The sequence below is a fragment of the Athene noctua genome, chromosome 20 (genome assembly GCF_965140245.1).
Source record: "Athene noctua chromosome 20, bAthNoc1.hap1.1, whole genome shotgun sequence".
In the NCBI taxonomy this organism is placed as follows: Eukaryota; Metazoa; Chordata; class Aves; order Strigiformes; family Strigidae; genus Athene; species Athene noctua.
Window position 1 is genome coordinate 12,307,556 of NC_134056.1, and position 22,980 is coordinate 12,330,535.

At 56.3% G+C, this 22,980-nt stretch overlaps 3 protein-coding genes across 24 annotated transcripts in view; 1 reads left to right on the forward strand and 2 right to left on the reverse strand.

The window, feature by feature from the left end:
- Window positions 1-13,040, forward strand: part of GRIN1 (glutamate ionotropic receptor NMDA type subunit 1) — a 40,252-nt gene extending 27,212 nt beyond the window's left edge. For 3 of the 22 annotated variants that reach the window (XR_012634934.1, XR_012634935.1, XR_012634937.1), the window contains 5 exons: window positions 1,124-1,233; window positions 2,393-2,538; window positions 4,186-4,437; window positions 8,135-8,406; window positions 11,328-13,040. Coding sequence is in view for 15 of the 22 variants with exons in the window: in XM_074923981.1 (XP_074780082.1) it covers window positions 1,124-1,233; window positions 2,393-2,538; window positions 4,186-4,437; window positions 11,328-11,396 (577 nt within the window). In the remaining 7 variants the exon portion in view is untranslated. The other 19 variants (XR_012634938.1, XR_012634939.1, XR_012634941.1 and 16 more) reach the window with 11 other exon arrangements.
- A 1,811-nt stretch (window positions 13,041-14,851) lies between these two features.
- Window positions 14,852-17,467, reverse strand: LRRC26 (leucine rich repeat containing 26). The gene is made up of 2 exons (XM_074923846.1): window positions 16,707-17,467; window positions 14,852-15,741 (listed from the first exon to the last, which is right to left on the reverse strand). The coding sequence occupies exons 1-2, from the start codon at window positions 17,248-17,250 to the stop codon at window positions 15,461-15,463; spliced, it is 825 nt and encodes a 274-aa protein (XP_074779947.1). The 5' UTR covers window positions 17,251-17,467; the 3' UTR covers window positions 14,852-15,460.
- Window positions 17,468-21,241: 3,774 nt separating this feature from the next.
- Window positions 21,242-22,747, reverse strand: RNF224 (ring finger protein 224). Its single transcript, XM_074924061.1, has 2 exons — window positions 22,635-22,747; window positions 21,242-21,952 (listed from the first exon to the last, which is right to left on the reverse strand). Exon 2 carries the CDS (start codon window positions 21,949-21,951, stop codon window positions 21,445-21,447), a length of 507 nt encoding a protein of 168 aa, XP_074780162.1. The 5' UTR covers window position 21,952; window positions 22,635-22,747; the 3' UTR covers window positions 21,242-21,444.
- Between the last annotated feature and the right edge of the window lie 233 nt (window positions 22,748-22,980).

A 22,980-nucleotide genomic window follows, 5' to 3' on the forward strand; every position in this document is an offset into this window, starting at 1 on the left:
AGTAACAGGCAGCTGGGAAGCAGCAAGTGGAGGGAGGAAAACATGTGAGATTAATTTTATGGAGAGACAGGGTCAGAAGCCACCAGGGTCCTGCCCAAGATGCAGAAATGAAAGGCATGAGAGAGGGGATGTGGAAGACACAGGCAGGACCCATCAGGACATAACATAGGTAACATAGGGATCCATGGGAGCCCGTCTTACCATGGGGATGGGTGGCAGTGGGACAGATGAGATGTGAGACAACAACATGAGAAGCCTGGAGAGGCAGCAGGAGCCCTTGGTGTCCTCCTGGGAGAGGATGGGGAAGCCCAGGGCTACAGGTGGCCCAAGAAGGAGGTGAGGATGTGCCAGGAACAAGTGGGAAGAAAGTGCAGGGGAACCCATGGTGGGACATGTGCTCTGTGCCCACCTCCTCCCCACTAGCTGTTCAGGCAGAAACAGGTGCTGCAGGGACAGGGTTTGTTTCCCCCAAAGCTGTGACACCAGGTTGCTGGGGAGTCCCAGCCCTCGCTGTGCACAGCAGGGAGCTGCCAGGCAGCAGTTTTCCCCTGCCCTGACCTAGAAGGTGCTGGTGATCACCAGACAGGATTGGGGTCCAGCATTGCCTAGGCTCCCGAGTGGCCCTGGCAGGGGGAGGACCGTGCAGGTGGGCACCGGGATGTGGTTCATGTCAACTACCTGCAGACTGTCTCCAAGCACACTCTCAGAGCACTGCCTACACCCATCAGTTCCATCTCCCTCCTTGGGAAATGAGCTTACACATAACTTTTTGGCAGCAGCTGGCCAGCTGTCTGGCTCTCAGACACAGGGGGTTGGCACCAAGCAGTGGTGGATGCCTCCTCGCACCAGCTGCACATGATCTCGTGGCAGCACTGACTGTGTGCAGGGCAGCTTGCAAACACATGCAATACAGACAGTCACTGCAGACAGGCCACATGTGCTCTCTCTGTGTAAAAGCCATACATGCACGTGTGTGTGCACGCACACACAGTTCGTGTGCTTGTAGGCTGCAGGCAAGTGCAGAGTCCTAGGATGGAGAGCACGAAGGCACAAAGAGCATGTGCCCCAGCTGCCTGCGGCTGGTCCCCAGTGACTACTCTGTCCTGTTTCCTTGTGCTTTCAGGTCCCACGAGAACGGCTTCATGGAGGATTTGGACAAGACTTGGGTGAGGTATCAGGAGTGTGATTCCCGTAGCAATGCCCCAGCAACACTCACCTTTGAAAATATGGCAGGTTTGTTCTGCAAACCTCTTTCTTCCTCTTCGCTGGGTAGCCTGCTTTCACTCAAGACATTCTCCTCTCCGGGGCTCTCCTCTCGGGCCAAAGCTCTGCTTCTTCTGGGTTTGTGCTTTCCTAGTGCTGGGAGGCTGCTGTGTTGGGCTCCCATCCCACCTTGTCTGAAACAGCTCCACGAAGCTTCCCCCACCTTCCCTGGGTGATTTCTCATCGGTGGGGCTGTCCTGCTTTGAACATTGCTCCCCTCCCTCTGCTCTGGCCAAACTGCGGCTGTCACAGTGAAATCAGAGCTGTCGCCAAGGCAGAGAGAGGGGAGCAGCACCTCGGGGGAGGCGAGAGCGGCCGCGGAGGCAAGCGAGGACGCTGCTGCAGGAGGGAGCTGGCGGTGAGGGGCAGCCCCCCAGCCCTGAGGAGTGTGTCCTGGCTGGCCCTGGGCAGTGGGCAGGGGGCAGGAGGAGGATAATCGATACGGAAGGGGTTTTTGTTGTCCCCTTTTGCAAAGAGTTTCCCTAGACGGGCTCTCCCTTTGCAGTGAGGCAGCGCTGCCGGTCCTTCACGCAGCCAACACAGTGATGTGGGATGAGGGGTGTCCAGTGGGACCCCACCCTTGCCAGCACCACAAGCCAGGGCAGAAGCACGGAGAGAGGGGGCACTTTGTTCGGTGCCCTCAAGACACCACTCCCCAAATGTTAGCCCCAAGAGTTGCAGCTGGCCAAGGACAGCCAAGAGAGCTCTGTGCATGGCTGTCCTTCCTGATGAGCCAAATGGGAGCACCAGAGCTGGGTTTCTGGTGCAGATGACCCTACAGCCCCAGGGGACGGGGTCTGCCCTGGGGCTCGGTGCAGCATCCAGCACGCCATTCCTGCCCCCAGCATCACTGCAGCACAGCCGCTACCCTGTGCCCAACTCACAGGAGCTTGCACGGACATCCAGCGCCCCATCACCTTTTTGCCCATCACTGCGGGTGCCCAACCTGCAGCGCCTGCCCTGCTCTGCTGAGTTTCCTTCCACGGCCCCTCCAGGACTGCGGGGGGATGGTGGGGGGCCGGGGGGACCCTGGGTTGGCAGATGCTGCTGTTGCTGAGCGTGATACAGAGGAAATGAAGTGTCATGGTGTAATTTCCATTGCCCCCTGTAACTTTCCTGCTTATTTCAGGTGTGTTTATGCTGGTGGCTGGAGGTATTGTTGCCGGGATATTTTTAATATTCATAGAAATAGCTTACAAAAGGCATAAGGACGCGCGGAGGAAGCAGATGCAGCTGGCGTTTGCGGCCGTTAATGTGTGGAGGAAAAACCTGCAGGTAGGACAAACCGTTTTTAGAGCAAATCTCCAACAGGTGCGTTTTCCATTCCTTCACCAAATCAGTGAATGCAGAGCTGTGGATTAGCATGGGGCCCTCTGTCCCCCACCCCACACCCCAGTAACTCCAGCTGGGCATTACTGAGTGCCTAGCAAGCTGTAGGGTAGGGTCCCTGCCTTGTACCCGGGAGCTGCCCTTGGCCGATGCCATCTCTTCCGAGAGGTGTTGTGCATAGCTCCAACTGGGACAGAGACCTGGCCCAAATACCCCCAGCGGTGTTCAGGATGGGGACTTCGCTCTGCTGGGGACCATATGCCGGAGCCATGTCTTGCCCTGGCCAAACAAGCGGTGCCAACGCGCCTCCCTTTGCAGACTATCTGCCCTGCGGCCTGGCTCCAGCTGCGCTCACCAGCAGACAGCCGGGAGGGTTAATCCCCTGCCACTGAGCAACCTTGCCCGGTGCTCCGGTGGAGAAATTGCTCTAGCGATGGTTTCCATCACCTCCCCTTTCCTGCCCACTCCCTGGGGGTGTGGTACCCCTTGTCATATCCAGGACTGACTCCAAAAAGAGGTGGTGCGTGCTCTTGTCATTTGGAGACAAGGACATCTCCCCACACGGGAGCCAGCAGTGCTGGTGCCTGTCAGCGCCAAGGCTCCCCTGGGCCCCTTCTGTGGGGCCATTGCTCTCCCCAGCTTCTCCCACCCCTGAAACACCCCCGTGCCACTCAGGCAGGGGAGCCCGAGATGGTCAGTGGTGCCTGGCAGTGACACTGAGCTGTGGGCATGTCTGTGGGCCACCAGCCTCACATTTCCCTTACCCCATCGCTTTTGGGGCTGAGCTCCGCAGTGCCCCTGAACCCCAGTTTAGGGCGGCTGGAGGCTCTCTCTCAATTGCCCAGGCTGCTTTTCTACCCTGGGGAAGCAAACTGGCCTTCAAAGAGCAAGAGATCCTTTAGGCAACTAAAGGAGACTGCCATTCGCAGCAGAGCCAGTGAATAAAAGAGAGAGAATGAGGCTCGGGAACCCCAAAATGAGCCCTGAGCAGTGGCCCTATGGGAGCAGCGCTGGCTGGGGCGTGTGGGTGGGCTGCCCGGGTGGAAGCGACCTGCCCGAGAGCAGCGAGGGGAAGCACGAGGCCAGGCTGCTGTATCCTGAGAGCTCGCTGGGTTCAGTTCACTGATAAGAGTCTCGGAAAAGCCATTTCTCTATTTTTTTTTCTATTTTTTTTTCTTTTGCTTCCAAAAAGCAGCAGCACCGAGGGGTTTAAGGCTGCTGGGACAGAGCACACTAGTCGCACTGCCATTTTTCACTTGCCAACCTTCTAGAAAATACTGCACTGGGTCCTTGGGCAGAGTCTGTGGGACTGTGAGCAAAGCATGCTGCCCTGTGGGGGTAAACAGCCTCATGGTAAAGAGCCGTTTGACATTGTAAGACTTTTCCACAGGAGGAAACGTCAGAGCACTAGTATCTGGTACATTGCTAGAAGGTAGGCAAGTGGAAAGATTTATTTGTTAAAACAAACAAACAAAAATAATGGTTTTTGGGATCACAGTTTTGCCATGGCTATTTCCTGAGATGCCATGGAAGAAAAAGACATTTCATTCCATTCATCTTGCTTTCCTTTCCGTTTGTGCATGTCCGCAAAAGAGAGAACTGAGAAGGAGGAGCAAATGTATCCCCGAGCATGCTCTACGCACCAGCGGGATACATTTTGGTTACCCCCGTGCGGTAGCAGAGCCAGACCTGGTCACTCCGTCCCCCGTCGGAAAGGTCACACTCATTGGCACGAAAGCAATTGGGGAGGAATCGTTCTCAGCACCCGCCGCAGAGCGCGGCCGGTCCCCACGGCTCGCTGCCCCCGCACCATGGCGGCTGGTGCTCCCAGCCTGCGCTAACCAGGTCCGACTCGCTAACACCAATGGCAACATTTTTCAGTTCTGTTTCTCTTTGAGTTCATCCCGACCCTGATGACATCATAGCGCTAACGCTTTGCCTCCTCCCTTTCTTTTCCTTTAATTTTTCCTTTTCTTTTTCTTCCAGTTTCCTTTTTTTTTTAAACCCGTTTTACTTTGAAAAAAAAAAAAAAACACGCTCACCACCAACAACCACGTTCGGCTTTGCACAACTGCGTCATTTAAATTTTTGAATACATTTTTTTACAGAATATTCATACAATGACTTCTCTTTCAATGCAGTCCTCTCTCTCTCTTGTGGCACTAGGATTCAGCCTCAGAAAAGGCCCTGAGCAATTTTTTTTTAGTGGTAGGTGCAGCATCTCACCTCTCGGTCTAGCCAGGCTAGCGGTGGAAGCGAGGGGCAGGGCGCCAGGCAGAGCATCCCCAGGAAGCAAGGTCATCTGTGCCGGCCTGGACGCAGACACCCAGGAGAGCAGGGCTACTCCCCAGAGGGGTTTCCAGTGCTCCAGATGCGAGGCCGGCCCTGTAGCTGTAGCAGTGTGGTGGCCGTGCTGTAGCTGTGGGTCACGAAGGCCCTTGGAGGACTGGGAGTGACAGGACACCTCCAGTAGCTTTCTCACCTAAATGAAGGACATGACACGGGGCAGTATTCGAATAGATTTAGCGTTTCCAACAACACACTAGAGATCTAATCACTTATACATATTCATTTTAGGATAGAAAAAGTGGTAGAGCAGAACCTGACCCTAAAAAGAAAGCCACTTTTAGGTCCATCACCTCCACCCTGGCCTCCAGCTTCAAGAGACGTAGGTCCTCCAAGGATACGGTAAGAGGAAGAAGAACAATTCTGCCCTCTCTCTTTCTCTCTCTTTCTCTCTTCTGCCATCCCATCGACTGCCACACACCCATCCCGAAGCTGCCAGTGTACATGCATAGCTCATGTTCGTCACCAGTCAGTCAGTGAGTCAGTGAGTCAGTCATCCCGTGTACCTGAAAGGATGCTGGGATCCTGGAGGGCAGGCAGGAGGTGGCTTGGAGTCCTGTGATGAGTTGGGAGATGCAACCTAGTTTTTGTTTTGTTTTTTGTTTTCTTTTTGCCTGGATGATTTCTGATGTTCCTCTCTGTGCTTCGCTCACCTTACTGGTGCTGACCTCTTGAAACCGATGACATTTTTTTTTTTTTCTGTTCCTGAGTGTTCCTGTACCTGTTTGTCATTGTATGCCTAAAAACAATCACCCTGATTTAATTTGGGCACCGTGTCACCTCACTGAGAGCCATGCGTGTCACATTCTCTACATGTGATTTTTGTTTGTACAATTAGCATTCGGGACGTAGTCCTCGGCACAGGAGTGACAGCTGTCTCTGGTTATCGTCAGCAGTAATGCAGCTCTAGAAGAGAGACACAAAGGCTTGAAAGAGGAGGTTGTTAAAGACCCAACCTTGGTTCAGACTTGTGCTTTTCACCTCAGAGTAAAACTGCTCTCATGTAACCAGAGAAAATTTCCAAATTGCTGCCTCTAAAGCCAGCTGTTTCCAAATGTGCAAATGTGTCTGCTCGTGCTGGAGCTTCAGACACTCTTCAGCGTCAGGTTGGGCTGTTGGTCTGTCGGACTGAGCCGGTGTCCCTCTGCATGTTGCCGTCTGTTGTATGACACTCTGCACTGTGGCTACTCTGTTGTCTCGTGTGGCAGCGGTCGCTGCGTTTTGCTGCCCGACCTCCCAGCGCGACGGGCTTGCCAAAATCGCCTCCCTGGGGCGACCGGTGGGTTTCTGCCCAGGGTTGCTCAGAGCAGGCTCCCAGCCAGGCTGCCCGAGGCGCAAGGCACGGCGGGGACGGGGGGACGGCGGCAGCATGGGGAGATGTGGCCCCCCCGCGGTGGGGTGGCCCGTCCCCGGCCACAGGCTCGGGGCGCCTCGGGGAGCAGCATGCAATATCGCAGGGGGTCTCGGGGCCACGGCTCTGTGTGCAAAATGGAGGCAGCTGCCTTTGACACCAATGCAGGCACCATCCCAAGAAGGCCCTGGAGCACCCCTGAGACATGGCCCCGGGGACAGCTGAGCCCAGGCTCAGCTGCCACCATCTCACACAAAGCGCTCCTCTCGCTGACACCTCAAAGCCTGGCAGGCAAGGGGGGGACACCCACACTCTCCCCACTCATCTCCGATACCCCACAGGGAAGACAGGCATCCCTGTCATCTCCTGCTCTGCCTTCATGACCCCTGGGTGATACCTTGTCCCAGTGATGCCCCCGTGTCTGGGGTCCTCCTTCCCAGTGCTGCACCCCCCGAGCAGCTCTGCAGGAAGGTTGCAGGTTGTGTCTCGGTGGCCCGAACCCCAACCAGGGGAGAGGAGACAGAGATGGGGTGGGTGGTGCAGGGGGGAGAAGGTGGGAAGCGTGAAGAACAGGAGGGGCATGTGGAATGCACAGAAAAAAGGGGAGAAAAAATTGCAGGAAGATCTGCTGGGGGGACCCTTAGCATGTCCTGAGTAGATCCCCGTGTTTTGTTGTGTTTGAATCATTCCACAATTAGAAAACCAAGGGGTCCTGTCCTGGGAGAGCAGAAGCATCACGGTGCAGTGGACATCTGGGGGGACCAGTGCCCATGGTGGGCACAGGAGAGGGGGAGAACCCAGGAACAGTGGGATAGTTGGCGTGTGGTGCCCTGGTACTTCCTACATCGCTCCCTTTCCAGGGAAGCATCCTGGGTCTGATCCTGCTCCCTGGTGTGACATCCACCCTATGCCACGCCACTCCACAGCGCTCTCTGCTCCAGGGTAGGAGCACCCCAATGCCCTGGGCTGACCAGGTCCTGGGGCCACCTGTACCAGAGGTCCCATGGGCAAGCAGTGGAGCCATGCTCTCCCTTTCCCTCGCCCGAGAGGGACAAGCACGGCATGGGACTCCCTGTGCTTTGGGTCCTGGTCATGCTCTTCTTGGCACGTTGCTCACAGGCAAGTTATGGAGGGCGATGGACCCACTCATCCCAGAAGATGGCCCTCGCTTTGGGCACAGCTGCATCTGTGGGGCAGCTATGGGCAACGATGCCTTGCTGCTTGTGAGCCTGTTGCAGTCTTCTGCCTGCCATGGGGTGATGTGGCTGGGGCCCCAGGACACGTTCCCCAGGGAACCAGGCTAGCTGGGTCAAGAACAGGCTAGTGGAACCAACATCCAAGCCACCGTGGCCAAGATGGGAGGCTAGCAGGTCCAAGGCATGGCTATCGAAGGAGGTCTGTGGTGGAGCAAGCTTTGTTGTGATGTCGGGCAGACCTGATGGTTGCTCTGCAGGGTGAGTGGCCAGCAGGAGGGTGCTGCCACCAGCTCATGTCACAGCCTGCCATTTGGTGCCCTCCGCTTTCATGCAGCAGCCCTGGCTCAGAGACCCCAATGCCCTCCTGCTGTGGAAGACCCCATGAGTACGTAGCATGCTGGGACATGTTGCCCGGGGTCCTTGTAAAGACAAGAAAGCAGCGAGGCGCTCTGTTTCATGATGCTCGGCAGAGCTGCGGGCCCACACCAGGTCTCAGATGGTCAAGGCTTGAGAGCCCATGGGGCTGGAAGGCCAAGCTGACCCCAGCCCCATGGGCTCTCCTGGCTAGTGAGTGAAAGATGCAAACCTGGTGGCCTTGCTTCTTTCCTTTTCGTTGTCGGGAGTTTTAAAAATGGATTCTGCTCTGCAGCCCTGCAGAATGGTCCCTCAGGAGTGCCAGAGAGACAGGCTGGCACCATGGAGCCAAGACAGCCCTGGGAAGCTACCACCCCACTCTGAACGTCCTAGCGCCCACCATCACCCGAGCTGCACAGCCTCTCCGCGGCACATCATCCCCACCGCCCCAGGAGGAGATGCATGTGTTCCCCATAGGCAGCTCCTGCAACTCGAATAGCACTCGCAGAGCTGACGTACTGCCATCCATCGCAGCCACCCACGATACTGCAACCCCACAGAAGCCATGTGAGACGCATAAACCACACAGACACCTTCCGAGCCGGCACATTTCGTACAGACACGTAACGAGGTGCACAGGTCCCTTAGCCCCCCCACTGCAGCCGTCATCAAGCCCCCACAGAGTCACACTGCCAGCCCACGGGCGTCCCCCCCAGACACAGCATGACACACATCCCACGTCACCGCCAAGCGAGGGCCCAGCACTGCGAGGCGATGCTCGCCCTGCAGCCATGGGGATGGTGCCAGAGCTGGTCGAGAACCGAGTAGGTTCATGGAAAAGGTCATCTTTTCAGAGAAGGATCAGCCGACCCAAAGCCAAATGCTTCTTGGCTGAAAAAGAGCCTAGTTTTTGGCCCAAAAGAACCAAAAGTAGGTCAAGGACAACTTTTTTTTTTTTTTTTTTTTAAAGGAAAGTTGACATTTTCTACAGAAGATTGCATTTAGCTGGAATCCTAAATTTTAATTGAAAAAAAAACAACCCCAAAATTCTTCCAGAAAATCTTCCACCAGCCAGGGACTACCATATAAGCCCAGATTAGGTTGAAGTCATTTTTAAAGACATATTAAGTTCTTGTCTATATTTTCTTCCTGGTTGTCATTTAAAGTTTTTGGTGCCTTCACTTCACTTCCATACCTTAACATGTTTGAGTCTCTTCTACGGTTAATATTGATTAATTTCTTGGCTTTATAATGTTTGGTTTGGGGATAGTTGCACCATCCCTGTAACATAATTTACCCTAAATTATTGATATGTGCTTCTAGCATTAGTTCTACTTTAACATAGTTTTGATATGACAGTTTTCTTGCTTTTTTTTCTTTTCCTTTTTTTTTTTTTATTTTTTTCTTATTAAAAATTGCATGCATGAATTCTACACAAAAAAAGTAAATGACAATGTTACCCTGTGATAACTCTGTGATTGGAGGAGATATGCTTTCAAATCAAAAGCCATGCTCTTGTATTTTAATTTTTCTGGCTAGATTCCCCACTTCGCTTGGTTATTTTAGCGTTTCCCACCCCCGGAGCTGTGCAGAGAGGCCAGAACGCCCCAGCCTGCCCTGCTAGACCTCCAGCTTTCCACCACACACGTACACGTGCACCAAGGCACATGCACACACACATGCACACACCACTCCCCACCCCGCCACCCCCACCCCGGCTTGCATCAGGCAGGATGTTTAACAATGGACCTTTCTTCTGCCTGTTGCTTTTTGTATCTCAAGTTCCTCCTTCTCCACCAGTGAGTCACCCAGCCTCTCCCCTTTCCCAGTTGCCTCTCCTCCCTGCAAGAATCAAGCTTCATCCCACAAGCACATGCCTCCCAGCCATTTTGCTATGGAAAGGAAAGATTGCATTTAGCTGGAATCCTAATTTTTCAAAAAAAAGGGGGCAGCTGCACCCGTTTTTGGGAGAGAGGGGCGTTTTTTGGTGGACTCATTAATAGCCACAAAAAGCTCCCCCCAGGGCGGCAGAGTGACTTCAGGATCGCCTCGGCCATTTTCTGTGCAAACGGGTGATGGCCAAGGTGTTGCCGCTTAGCAAAGAAAGGCCACAGCAGTAAATTTCTCAGAGGCTCCATTTTAATCTTAGCTAGTCCCCTAAATAAAAGAATGGTCCCGTGAGATCCTCCCTGGGTGTCAGCATGTCCCCAGCATGTGTACCAGAGAGACGGGACCATGCTGGCTCCCGCCCCTGCCCCAGCATCTCCCCAATGAGGGGTCTTGGTGAAGCACAAAACTGGGCAGAGCAGGGCAGCCCCAAGGACCCCACACAACTCTTGGGGGGACCCCAGACCTCCCTGTGGCAGGAGGCAGGGTGTAGAGCCACGCAGGGTAGCCACAGTGCCAGAGCCACCAGCAGCACCACAGGGGCCACAGTTACTACTGACCAACAAAAGACGGGTAAAATCCTGTCACTGAGGAGCCCCCTGGGAGCCCAGCAAAATGGCAACCTTCCTGGGCAGTGTGGTGCAGGGGCCGGGCAAGTGTCACTGGAGAGGGTCTGCACTGCAACACGAGACCCACTGAGACCCTTTCCTGCCCCAGCACCGATTTAGGTCCCCAGACAGCAGCACAAAATGCTCCATGCTACCCACTCTCACAGCAGGGCTGGTCAGGGCTTCCAGTTCAGGGTTTGGAGTTTGGAGAGTGGAACTGGGAGAGGAAGGGAGTATGGAAGGAGAAAGAGAAAAAATAGCTTCCCAGCTGTGAAACCCTGACCAGGGAGGAAGGACTTTTTTTTGTTTGTCTGTTGAGGGGTATTTCTGCTCTCCCCATTTGCTTGCTGGTGGGACTGCAGCTGGAGAGGTCTCTCCCAGGGAGCATTTTGCAAGCTGCCCCACCTGCAAGGAGCGCAGAACCCCAGATCCAGGCCACATCCCCAACACAGGCTGTATTTTTACATCAGCAATTGACACTACAGTTTATCACAAGTCAACCACACCACACATCTCACCTGCATGAAAGGATAGTCAAAGCAGAGTCATTCAAGCAAGGAGGTGAAACGCCCTGGCCTCAAAGCACAGCTTGATCTGGCACCAGAGAGATGCCGAAACCCAGCCAGACCCTCCAAACACAGGTTCAGCCGTGGGCTGGGCTGATGAGTCACAGGCTTTGTCTTGTAGCTCTCCCAGAGCAGAGAGGGGGTCGCTCAGCAGGTGACGTGGCTGCCACGCTCTGCATAAGCTGCACCACGCTCCTGGGCGTCCTCCCTGCCCAGCTGCAGGGTGCTTGGAGAGTGTCTGCAACGACCTCTGCACAAGCTTGGATTGCTCTGGGAAGGGGACATCAGCCAGCAGCAGATTTTGGACTGTTGCATCACCCCCAAGAGATAATCCTGTAGGGACACATGGGATGTAAGTAGAGGCAGGGTCAAGTGCCAGAACTGCCTAACACTTCTTTCTTCTTGTCTGTGTATTTGTGTGTTGCAGCAATATCATCCCACCGACATCACCGGCCAGCTCAACCTCTCCGACCCCTCAGTCAGCACTGTGGTGTGACCTTCTCCCCGAGGGCCATCAGTCCTTGCCCAACACAGTAGGAAGGCACAGCCAGGACTGCCTTTCAAGGGACACTGATGGGTTCTTCTGGGTGAGATGGGAGGAAAGCATCCTTCATCCATACACAGTGACTTCATTGTATATCTCCCTCCCTTCCTAGGCCTGCTGCCATGCTTGTGCCCCAGAACGCACAGCAGAACCAGGACATGGTTTGGAATTCACTGTACAGAGATAATTGCTTCCAACCAGTGCTGTTGATAATCAGGATTGCCACTGATTGGCTACATGCAAGGGGAAAGGACTTTGAAAGGCACAGCGTGTCTGCTCTCCCACAGCAGCAGGGAAGAACTGGTGCCAGACTACAAACATGTGCTTCACTTTGCAGGCTTCAGGCTTCTCAGCACACACACAGCCCCCGAGACATGCTTTCCATGTCTCCCACCACCCCAGAGGGCTCCAATGCGATGTGGTCGTGGTCCTGAGTGGCTGGAGGAGCCGTTGCAGTTTGGCAGGTTGGGCACATGTTCCTGGTGTGCTGAGTGACCCCCGCCTCTGCAGCAGGGGCTGGAAGATGTGAGCTCTGCTCCTTGCAGAGGATGAACCCCCTGTTCCTCCCTCCCATCAGCCCGTGGCTATGTCCTGGCTCCTGTACGTGGTCTGTTTGCAGCAGGATGCTCCCAGCCCTGCAGCCCACACTCCTGTGCTCACTGTGGTACTCTGGAGCCACCAAGATCCTGGCTACCCACCTCTCCTGCACAGAAGACATCCCCAGGACATGGCCATGACCAGCATGTAGCTCTCACACCATGGCTTTCCTGGCCAGGAACATCTCCATGGGGAATGGCTCTGGATGGTTGCATGGACTTTTAGCCAAGCTCCACACTGCCTCAGCACCAGCAATGCAAGGAGAGATACTGCTGGCCGGTCGTGGATTGCTGTGTGCTGTGGTGTCTGCAGCAGCCACCTAGCCTGCCTGCAGTACCAGGGCACCACAGCAGGCACTGGCAGATTCCCTGCCACACTCACCTGCAGGTCAAGATTGCCAGTAGCTCCTGCACATCCCTGAAGACCCAGCTCATGTGGCTGCATCTGTCTGAACCTGGAGATGTGGAAATCGCATCTCAGCCTAGGAGAAGGGAACCAAACAAGACAGGCTGAGCTGTTCCTCCCCACACCTTCCTCCACTCAAGGATACATGCCCATGTGCCAGCAGCCAGCACCCCTGCACACCCTCTCCATGGGCTCTGTGAGAGAGTGCAGAGACACCAGAGTTGGGGAAGTATCTGGCACCAGCCAGGCTGGTGATGAGCAGCTACTGCAAACGCACGGGCAATATCACATGCCGCCTCCTGCGAAGGCGGAAAACCCACCTGCAACGTGGTACCAAGTCCCAGCAGCATGAACTGCCTTCTCCTTGTCCCCACCGAGCAGATGGGGCTTCTCCCTGAGGGTCAGCAGACTTTGCAGGCAGGATTTTCAGACGGCAGCTGAGGTCTGTGAGCATCGTCCCACTGACTGCAGTGGCTCCATCAAGTTCATCTTGCTCCAGCTGAGAAATTGGACCCATTCTACTTTATACGTCAATGTAACATTAATACCAAGTTTTTGCAAGAGCTCAGTAAAGTCTAGACTGGATCATGAAGTGGTTTATTTGAGTGTCATGTCCTTCTTTCTGTATCTGCCTTGTGGGAAAGCTGGCAGGGAGCCCTGTGCTGAATCAGAGCCTCACCCGGCACTGCTGCAGGGTTCGTGGGAGGTGGTGGGACAAGGTGGGATGGAGAAGCTGGTAGGGAGAAAAGCCAGGAGATTCAGGAAAGATTGGGAGGGAAAGGGCATCACCATTCCAGGTTCCAGGCTGATGGACAACCTGAACAGCCGATGTGGGGAGACAGGCCTGGCATCTGGGGGCCAGGGGCAGTCTGAAACGGCCCAAATGCCAGAACCATGCCAGCTGGCTCTCACTCACCTCCATCCAGGGGAAAATGGTCCCCTGGCACTGCTGTGCTCCCCACCTCCAGGGAGCAGCATGGGGCACTGCCACTGGGGCTGGTTGTTGGGAACAGAGGACCAACTGCAGGGCTGAAGGTGCCCTGAGGGATTTGCAAAACAGAGAGGCAGCTCTCCTGGAGGGAACTGAAGCAACATCACTCATTCACAGCACGCTCCCCATGTGCTGACATCACCAGCCCAACCTCCGAACAATCTGGGAGCAGCAGGGCCCAGGTGGCCGTGCAGAATGACAAATGGGGTCCTAGATCCAAATGGCAAGCTCAGGCCTTCTCAAGAAGGACTGAGGGCTGTTGTTATGGAGGGTCTGGGAGAGTTGGGATGGCTCCTGGGAAAGGATCCTGGCAGAGGTCCTGCAGCTGTCCCGGGTGCAGGGCTGGTAGCACTGGAGAATCTGCTGCTTTCACCAGTTCCCTGCAGCCCTCGCTGGAGAGAGGCACTGCAGGAAGGGTCAAGGGGGGACTGAGCAGTGTAGCAGCACGCCCGGTAGTTTTCTCTCTTGAATATAAAAGAGAGAGCAAGCCAAACTACAACTGAGATGACATTTGGTTTATTCTCTGCATGACTTATTTAACCCTTGCTAAGAGCTTGACAAAGGATTCATTGACCCCTGCCACATCCCTGGCTTGTCCCACAGCTCTTGCACAGGCAAGAAACTGAGCGAACAGGAGGAGACTGGTGGCCACAGTCTTCTCATTGTGGCTCTTATCGTCTTACAATGGCTAAGAATTCATACCAGAAAGGGATGTTGCTCCTACTTGAGAGATGCTTTTGTCACCCTAGCTTGTGCTTTCCTCTGCAGCACAGCTCCAGCTCCTTCCAGGCTATCTCCCAGTATGTTGGCTAAGCGTTTCCATGCAATGCAATGGAGAAGCATTTCCACGGGGAAGGGCAGGAGGCTCAGGGCAGGGAGGTGCAGAGGCAGCCCCAGCCCCTTTTTGTAGGTGATGGGAGGTGAGGCAGCAGCAAGAGCTGCAGGATCTGTGATGTAAAGCCACACAGGACCTTTTTGTCCCCATTCCCATCACTGAGTGAACTGTAGTCCTTGGCTTTGGATGAGCTTTAACCTAGGGGAAAAGCTACCGGAGGAGGAATAACTGTGCAGTCTCACCTATCCTTCAGCAGCCCCTTTGCCGAACCACATCAGTGGGAGGTCGAGCTTTGTCTCTTTCCAACCCTCACCCTAAACATTGGCCTCACGCTAGATCTTGGTTCTTGGCTGAGCCTTCTCAGCACCAGCAGCCCTGTCTCAAGGAAAAAAAAAAAAAAACAAAACAAACTATCAAAAGAAACATTTTGTAATTTGCCCTGTCCTTGGCCAGTACATGCAAGGGTCTAGGGCTTTCTGAAAGTCCCATGGAGGATCTGGAGTGCCCCAAAATCATCCAGAGATCTTCAGGTGCACCAAAAGGCACACAGAGAGGTCTGGGGCGCACCGAAAGGCAAACCAATGCGTGTCAGGAGACAACAGATGACATTTGGATGTGCAAAAAGCAAATCTAATGGGTCTTGAAGGCACAGAAAGGCACACAGGCAGCTGGGGTCACTGAATGTCAGATGGGGAGTGCGGGAGCACCAAAAGGCCCAAGAAGGGCTTTGGGGCAAACTCGGAGGCACAGAGAGGCTCCTGGGCTGCACTGAAAGATAAATAGAGACACTTGGGCATCACCAAAAAGCACACAGAGGCATACAGTACATCCTGAGCTGCACACTGAGGTCTTGGGCAGCAGAAGGGGCAGGACAGGGTGACCTGGAGGAGAAGGACCACCTGCCCCACCCTAGTAAGGAGATGTGCAGGTCTGAGGGTGCCCTGAGGGAGCCTCCAGGAACACTGAGATCATCTGCAGTTGGATGATGCCCTGCAGCAGGTCTGAGCTGGAGGCTCTTCCTCCTGACATTGTGGAAGAAGGAGTTTGGCATCATGTCAGGAGACTGAGAGGAGGAAGAAAAGTGATTTCCAGGAACAGAGCATCCTCTCACTGGTCCACAGGGAAATGTTTGCAATCGGGGTGTGTGCAGGCAGCTGGAGAAGGGCATGGACCACAATCTTCCCAGGGCTAAAGCCTGGTCGCTCTGCCTGAGTGGCCCCTGCAGATGTGGGGTCTTCTCCACAAGTGGGGTTCCCTGCGCAGGTTGTGGTAAACCGCTATGATGGAACCCATGAAAGTGCAGAAGAAGATGCTGGCCATGAAGGAGAATGGTCCGATGATCAGGAAGATGACGTAGTGCTGGGCAGACAGTGAGGTCTCCTGACATTGCCTGAAGGACTCATTCCCAAAGGCCATGATCGGATACTTGTTCAGCTGCTCCGGGAGTCTGCAGAGGAGCGAACTCTTCTCTGGAAGAGAAAAGCAGTGCTGACAGACACACTGGGCAGCTGAGACAAGGCAGGTGTCAAGGACAGAGGGGATGGCAGGTCTGTATGGGACAGATGGGACCAGGGCAAGAGGATGGCAACCAGGATGACCAAGATCGCCCAGGGCAGGGTGCAAAGAAGGGGAGCAGTTTTGGGTTCAGGGCTTATCTACATCCTGTGCCCTGGGGAGTGGGATGGGATAGGGAGGTGGGGACACTGGTGCAGGGTGCACTGGCAAATAGGATTAGGACAGGACAGTAGATGGGGCAGGCAAGGTGGTGGGCCTGGTTCCCAGGGAAGAGATGTAGGGAGCAGTGAGTAGCCACCTGGAGATGCCACAGAAGGTCTCAGCCAGCACAAGTGACAGGCATGCACCCAAGCTGGAAGCAAGCAGGAGTGGTTGGCAGCAGAGTGAGAGACGTTGTTGGCAGAGCTGTCTCTCACTGAGGTTCATGAGGGAAGAAATGTAGGGTCAGACCCATGTTCATGAGGGCATTGGGGAAGGGGATGAAGGCACCGAGTCCTGGCTGGGTCAGCGGTATTGCCCACCCTGACACAGTCTTTTCCTGCCCCATAAGCTGCCCATTGCCCAGCAGGCCTTGCCCACAAACGTGGCAGGACTGGTGCCACTGCTGGGGACAGCGCTGGGTGCCTGTCACTGGGACATTGCCTGGCCCTCCTCTCCAGGCAATCCCTACTGGGGAGCATGGACCAAAGGTGGGCACCAGGTACTAGACCCAGGGATGTCTCCACCCAAGCAGACACAGGAGCTGCTATGGCCCAAGGATGGGTCCTGGGGAACCTCGCCATACCCCCACAGGCACCAACCATGCAAGCCCACAGCCAGCTGACAGCCAGTGTGCTGCATCCTGCCTCAGCCCCAGCGGCATGACCAGCCAGCATGGAGCGGGGTGGGGGCTTGGGGACACGGTCCTCCGGGCACTCACCTTGCACTTTTTCCCTGTTGTGGCTGAGCCAGTGCCAGAGGGGGAGGATGCCGCAGCTGCACACCCAAGGGTTGTCCTGCAGGTGAAGGACTTGAAGCTGAGGCAGGACACGCAGCACCCCAGGCTCCAGCTCCCCCAGCCTGTTGCTGCCCAGGTTGAGCATGGCCAGGTTGGTGAGGGGCAGGAAGGTTTCGGGGCTCAGCACGGTTAACTGGTTGTGGCTAAGGTCCAGCTCCTGCAGCGCCCCAAGCCCCACCAGCGCCTGGCTGTGGATCAGCCCCAGGTGGTTGTGAGGCAGGCTGAGCAGCAGCAGCCCCGGCAGGAAAGGAAAGGAGTGTGGCCTCAGCATCGTGATGAAGTTGTAACCAAGCCACAGGGTGCTGGTGTTGGTCGGCAGGTTCTGCGGCACCTCATGGAGGGCATGCTTGCTGCAGTCCACCTCCCCTGAGGAGCAGCGGCAGGCGGCAGGGCAGGCTGGCGAGGGCAGTGGGCGCAGGAGGAGCAGGCAGGCCAACACGGTGCTGGGGCCCCGCCAGCAGCCCATGGCTGCCCGCTGAGGCGGCGAGGGGTCCCCGTGCTCCGGAGCTGGGATTCCCCCACGGACAGGATCCTTAGTGCCCGTTGCCTTGCCCAGCCACCCGTCCCTGCCTGGCACCCTCGATTGAGCCCAGCAGTGCTGAGCGGAGGTGCTGGGCAGTGCCTGGCTGCAAGGGGAGCGGGTGGACTTGCTCGGCTCCCTGAAGCCACACGCATTCCCCTGCTCGCTGCCACCCTCCGTCTAAACCTAGAGCGGGCTGTGCTCCTGGCCCCAGTTTTCCTCGGGGTGGAGCTGCACTTTTTTCAGCAAATATTTTTGGAGTGATGCCTGCTCTGGCAAGGTGTGGAGCCGTGCCCTCGTCCCTCCCTCTGCCAGGCACTGCTCCAGCCAGGTAAACAGCCGGCTCTGTGTGGCCTGGGATTAACTGCTTGTGTGTGCTGCAAGCTGGAGAGCTGGGCTAAAGCAAAACCAGACCCATCTCTTGGCCTCCATCCTCCCCATGGGGCATCCCCCATGGGTGTGCTGCCTCACCAGCCAGGTACAGAGAGGTATATGGACCCAGGATCCCCGTAGCTGGCTGGGGTGGGACAAAGTTTAAATTATATCACTGGCAGGTCTAACCCCATCTTCGGTGCTGGTCCACCATGCCCAGAGGGCCCCAATGGGAAGCCCTGCTGGGAGCCATGGGCCAGCCCACTGAGCACAGCCTTTAGCTGAGCCCTTGGCTGGGCTCTGTTTGCCCCTGGTAGGAGCCCACAAACTATGCCAAAATGAGGATGGTGGGGATGTGAGGCCCACGGGACACCCTCCTCCTGCCCAGCAGGATCACACATCTGCTGCACACTGGGGGACACCCAGAAACCCCCACAGGTGGAGGAGAGAAAAAGGAGAGCTTGCAGGGCTGTAGTCGCCCAAAACTTGTTTACCCTTGCCCTGGAGCAGCAGCACCAGCTTGAGAGGGCTCAAAGTCTGCCTCCACCTTGTTTATACCTGCTCCGGTTTCAAAGCTGCCTGAAGCCTCACAGCAGCAGGCTGGAGACAAGAGGTGTCACCTCCCAGCTCCCCCTGACCCTGGCAGAGCTCAGTGCACACCAGGGAACCAGGGGACATAGCCAGCAGCACCTCATCCCACCCACAGCCTGGAGTGGGGACACAGAGCAGAGACACCGTCCTCCACTCACACCCTCGCAGCTCCTGTCCCATTTGGGACGCTGGAGGTCACAGTCCCCTAGGAATCCCTGGTGCCTCTGCCCCACAGCCAAAGGGCAGGAAGGGCAGCAAGGCAGCGCCTGCCCGTGCCCCAGGCCAGGACCAGGATGTTCCCAAATCTGGGACAGAAGTGGTAGGCAGGCGGTTTATTAATAGAATCCAGAGGAGCTTTGGTTTGTTTATCTATCCTGCAGCAAACTCGGTTTGCGGCATTAATCCCCATCTGGAAATAATTCAGAGGAATCCTCCAGCCCAGCCCAGCCCTGAAGCAGGGCACAAACCTGCAGCCACGTAGAGCTGCATCACTGGCTCATCCCACCAGCAGCTGTGGGCTATATGAGGACCTTTATCTTTAGGAAGCCCTGTCCCAAAATGCTCTTCCTCCCCAAGGGTTGTATTGCCCACTGCCTGCAGCCACCTGGGATCAGGTGAGAAGTGCAAAATTCTCTGAAAAAAACCCCAACTCACAGCTATTAAAAGCAAGGCCATTTCCAGGTTTTGTGCTCAGAGAGCCCAGGAGGCTGCAAACCCATGTCAGGTCCTCCGCCATCCCCTTGCTGCCACTCTGCTGCATCACCCCATGGCACACGGCAGGAGAGGCGTCCCTGGTGTCCTGCCTGGCAGGGACAGCAGCCCAGCCCAGGGCTGGCACCGATCATGCCTGGCCCCACTTCTGCTTTGCATACATTGGTGGCACCCTGCTACAGTTGCAGTCTGGTGACACTTTGGGGTCTGCTACAGCAGCAATGCCACCGCTGTCCCTTCACACATGCTTCCAGTGCTCAGCAGCGCATGGATCCCTGTCACTGCCCCCTTCTGTGGGATGGGAGGACCCAGTACCCTGCAGGAAGATCCCAGGTGACTGTCCCCAGCCAGGGCTTGCACCCACCAGTGCCCACTCCCCTGATGTGATGACTTCTCCTGTGGTTTTGGGGTCCATGCAGAACTCTGCAGCCTGGCCCCAGGGCCAGCACCTGGAGAGGTTGCTCTGAACACCCACTGTGCAAGGACAGTTTGGGGGGGCCATGCCGAATGATGGAGGTGACCCCCAAGGCATGGGGCCCAACACCAGACCTGTTATGGCCAAAGGGAGTAAATCAGGGTGCCCAGCCAGCATACCAAGACTGTTCTCACAGTGAAGTGATGGAGGGGCAGATAAACTCCTTCAGAGACCAGCACTGGTTGGGAGCAGCAAGGATGTGCACAGAGGCACATAGCAAGGGTCAAGCTTCACAGATTGGTTCTGGTGGTGGAGCAGGGATGGGAGCATAGAGGCAGAGTCCTGGGCATAGGGACAGGGAGCCATGAGCCTTTGTCACCCTCCACCATCGAAAAGCTGGGACACGGGGTGCTGGGCTGGGCACAGTCCTGCTGCCACCTTTGCATGGAGCCATGCCCGGAGCCAAGATGGGCTCATCACAGATTCTTCCCATCACCCACTTGTGAAATATCTGGAGAAAGTGAGCCCCTGGGCAGCCCCAGGGGTGCATATGAAGACTGAGGGGAAAGTGCTTTAAGACTCTATGTCAGCTTTTATCCCATCCTTAAGTCTTTAATTTATTGCACATTTCCATGTAATTAAAGATCTGAGGCAGGCAGATGTCCAGCCCTTGGAGTCTCTAAACCACACCATGCTTCTGCTGTCCCTCCCTGGGCACCTCTGCCCTGGGGCATCCCTGGTGGCCCTGCTCCCATGGGTTCTGCTGGGCACATCTCAGAGCTCTGACTTTTTTATAGCAGGTGACACCAAGTGGCAGAATTGTGAATGGGCGCTGTGCACGGTGGGGGTGCTGTGAATGGGGTGGGTGCTGTGTACAGGGTGGGTGTTGGACTCCTCTGGCTGTGGCCCTGGCACCCAGTGCAGGGGACCACCAAGCACCAGAACTGCCCAGGGCACATGAGATCACTGCTGGCCCCTGGCAGGCACAGGCTGGGGTCTCCTGCTGAGCTCCAAGGCACAGCCAGTGGTGCCTGATGCTAGGATGTCGCAAGAGCTCATAAACCACATGGAAAACAGAAGCAGCAAGGGACTCTGAGGAAAAACCGCAAGCACTGCCCAGGCAACACCAAGCCCTGCCCAAGAACTGTATTAATATCACCCTGGTGCACCTCAGTCCTTCCTCATTTGGCCTCTGTTAAACCCACACCCGGCTGCTGGGGCTCTCATCCTTGTGCTCCCTGTTGGGAGTCAGGCAAGGAAAGCCACTCAAAGACACGACCTGGAAAAACAGCAGAGGGGCTTCTGTACGGGCTGCATGCAGGTGTGCAGACAGGGAGGTGGAGAGAGGATCAGGCAGGAAAACCAAACCTGGCACAAGCCATGGAGCACAAGGCCAAGCAGGAGCTCCTGTGGGCTCTGCCATCTTCAATTTCAACTGTCCAGATATCGCAACACCCAAATTTCTCATGCAGATGGCCGGCAGGGCAAACACTTAAAGGAAAGCAATTCGGTAGGGCAGGTCAGTTCTCCCCATCCCACCCCCAGCACAGGCAGGGCTCTCCCCAGGTTAGCCCGAGGCTTACTGACAAATATGACCAACGTATGCAACCCAGCAGGGCCAACAGAATGTTGTTTAATAGGCTTGAAGCTTTCAGGGTGCCGCATGCTCCCCGGAGCATCACTGTGTTGCAACACTGTGCCAGGCTCCAGTGTCCCCTGCCTGGGGGTGCTCAGTGGGGGTGCCCCTGCTGCAGAGCCACACACATGGAGAAGCCAGAGACTAGAGGACATCCGTGACAGTTGTCAGAGGGGCGAGTGGGCAGGATGAAGGGGTGGAGGCATCCTCATCCTCCCCCATTGCACCCCAAATCCCAGCAGGGTAAACAGCAAGCCCTGAGCAAGCTGAAGCCCTTCTCAGGCTGCCAGCACAGCCCCATCACTACTGTCCACATGAGGGTCTAGGGCATGGTGTGGGGTCCCCAAAAATGCTCCCAGACTGCACTCCAGGAGCTCAGTTGCCCATGTGCCAACTGGCAGCCCCCTCCTCGTGCTCAACTTTCAAAGACCGCTGTCACCCCGCAGCAAAGGCACGGCTGGCAGCAGCTGCGTCGGGGGAATGACACCGGCGGCACCGTTTCTTGGCACAGCCCCACCGGCTGCCGGGTGATTGCCTTCTCTTTGCATGAGCCCTTGGTGGCCAAGCCGGGCTGGGACCTGCCGGCTACCCGAGGATGCTCCTTGTCAGCTTTGACAGCGAGGAAGGTGGCCAGGTCGAGGTCGAGCATGGCAACACCACCGCGGGGCGTGGGTGTATTTTGGCGGCACTGAGGGCAGGGGATCCAGCGCTGCTCATTGGCGACGGCATCGAGGCGTTTCAGGCAGGCTTGGCAGAAGGTATGGCCACAGTAGAGCCGGCGCGGCAGCCGGCCGCACAGGTCGTAGGAGGAGTAGCAGATGATGCACTCAACCCGCTGGCTGCCCTGGCTCGGGGTGTGCGTGTGCGCCCCAACACACATCCCCACATCCTCTGCCTGGGGGCTGCCACCAGACTGGGACATGCTGGGGAGAGAAGGGGGAGAGAAGCCATCAGACCCACAGCCTGGGTGTGGGATGCCACCTCTGAGTACATCTGATGTGTGGGAGATTTGGGGATTGGACCCATGTGGTGGGTTCCCCAGGGCATCACACTCAATCAACATCCCTGCCTGCTGCCTGCCTGCTCTGTGGGCAGCCTGGCCTAGAAAAGCAGGACCCTGCACTACAGATGGCTCTGCCTGTGTCCAAGGAGGATGCAATTTCCCTGGTGTGACCCTGCGTCTCTGCCAGGAGCTCTGCCAAATGCCCCTTATGTCCCATGGGGGCCTGGGGCTGGTTGGACCTCAGCAGCCTGCCCGGGCTCTGGGTTGGTGGGGAGCATGGGGTGGGCAGGAGCATGTCAGCCAGGTGGGCAGGGGAGCAGCGTCCAGAGGACCAGGCAGTGCCACAGCCCTGCTCCTCGCCAGCTCCAAAGTGTTCCAAGTCACCGTGGCACAGCTGTCAGCAGCAGGGGATGGGCATGAAGGCTGGCAGGGAGGAGTTGAGGAGTCAAGCCCCATCTTAAGGGGGAGTCCAATACCCACCAGCTTATTTGAAAACCTCCCCTGGAAGCCACCAAGACACCACTCCCTCTCTACGGGTGACATCAAGCATTTTGATACGCACAGGAATCCCTCTCCCCTCCTCCCCTGTCCCCTGTCCCTACCTGTCCTGAGATGCTCCCCCCAGGGTCTCAAGGGAGGTGGCGGAAGGGCTGCACCGTCCCGGGGGGCTGCAGCAGTCCTGTGGGGAGCATCGGGGGCCAGGGCTGCCAGCAGCTCCCCAGCCAGGTCCCAGCAGCTGCTGATGACTGTGGTAGGAGGACAGGGCTCACTTTTCAGGGACGGAAGCGCTATTGGATCCGCTGCCGGGAAGCCAAGCCTGGGAGATTGGGTTACAAGCACCTAGATAACAAAGACCTCTGAAATCTAAGCCCCAGCAGCAGTCATTAACCATCCGTCTCTGCTTCATTAGCAGAAGCAGCCGTCTCCCTGTGGCCAAGGAGCTCTGGG

Bases quoted from the DNA above. Each gene is read 5' to 3' on its own strand.
- LRRC26 (XM_074923846.1), bottom strand. From the start codon at position 17,250: ATGGGCTGCTGGCGGGGCCCCAGCACCGTGTTGGCCTGCCTGCTCCTC. The intron at 15,742-16,706 runs GTGAGTGCCCGG...TTTCTCTTCCAG, and splicing joins CAACAGGGAAAAAGTGCAAG to AGAAGAGTTCGCTCCTCTGC.
- RNF224 (XM_074924061.1), bottom strand. From the start codon at position 21,951: ATGTCCCAGTCTGGTGGCAGCCCCCAGGCAGAGGATGTGGGGATGTGT.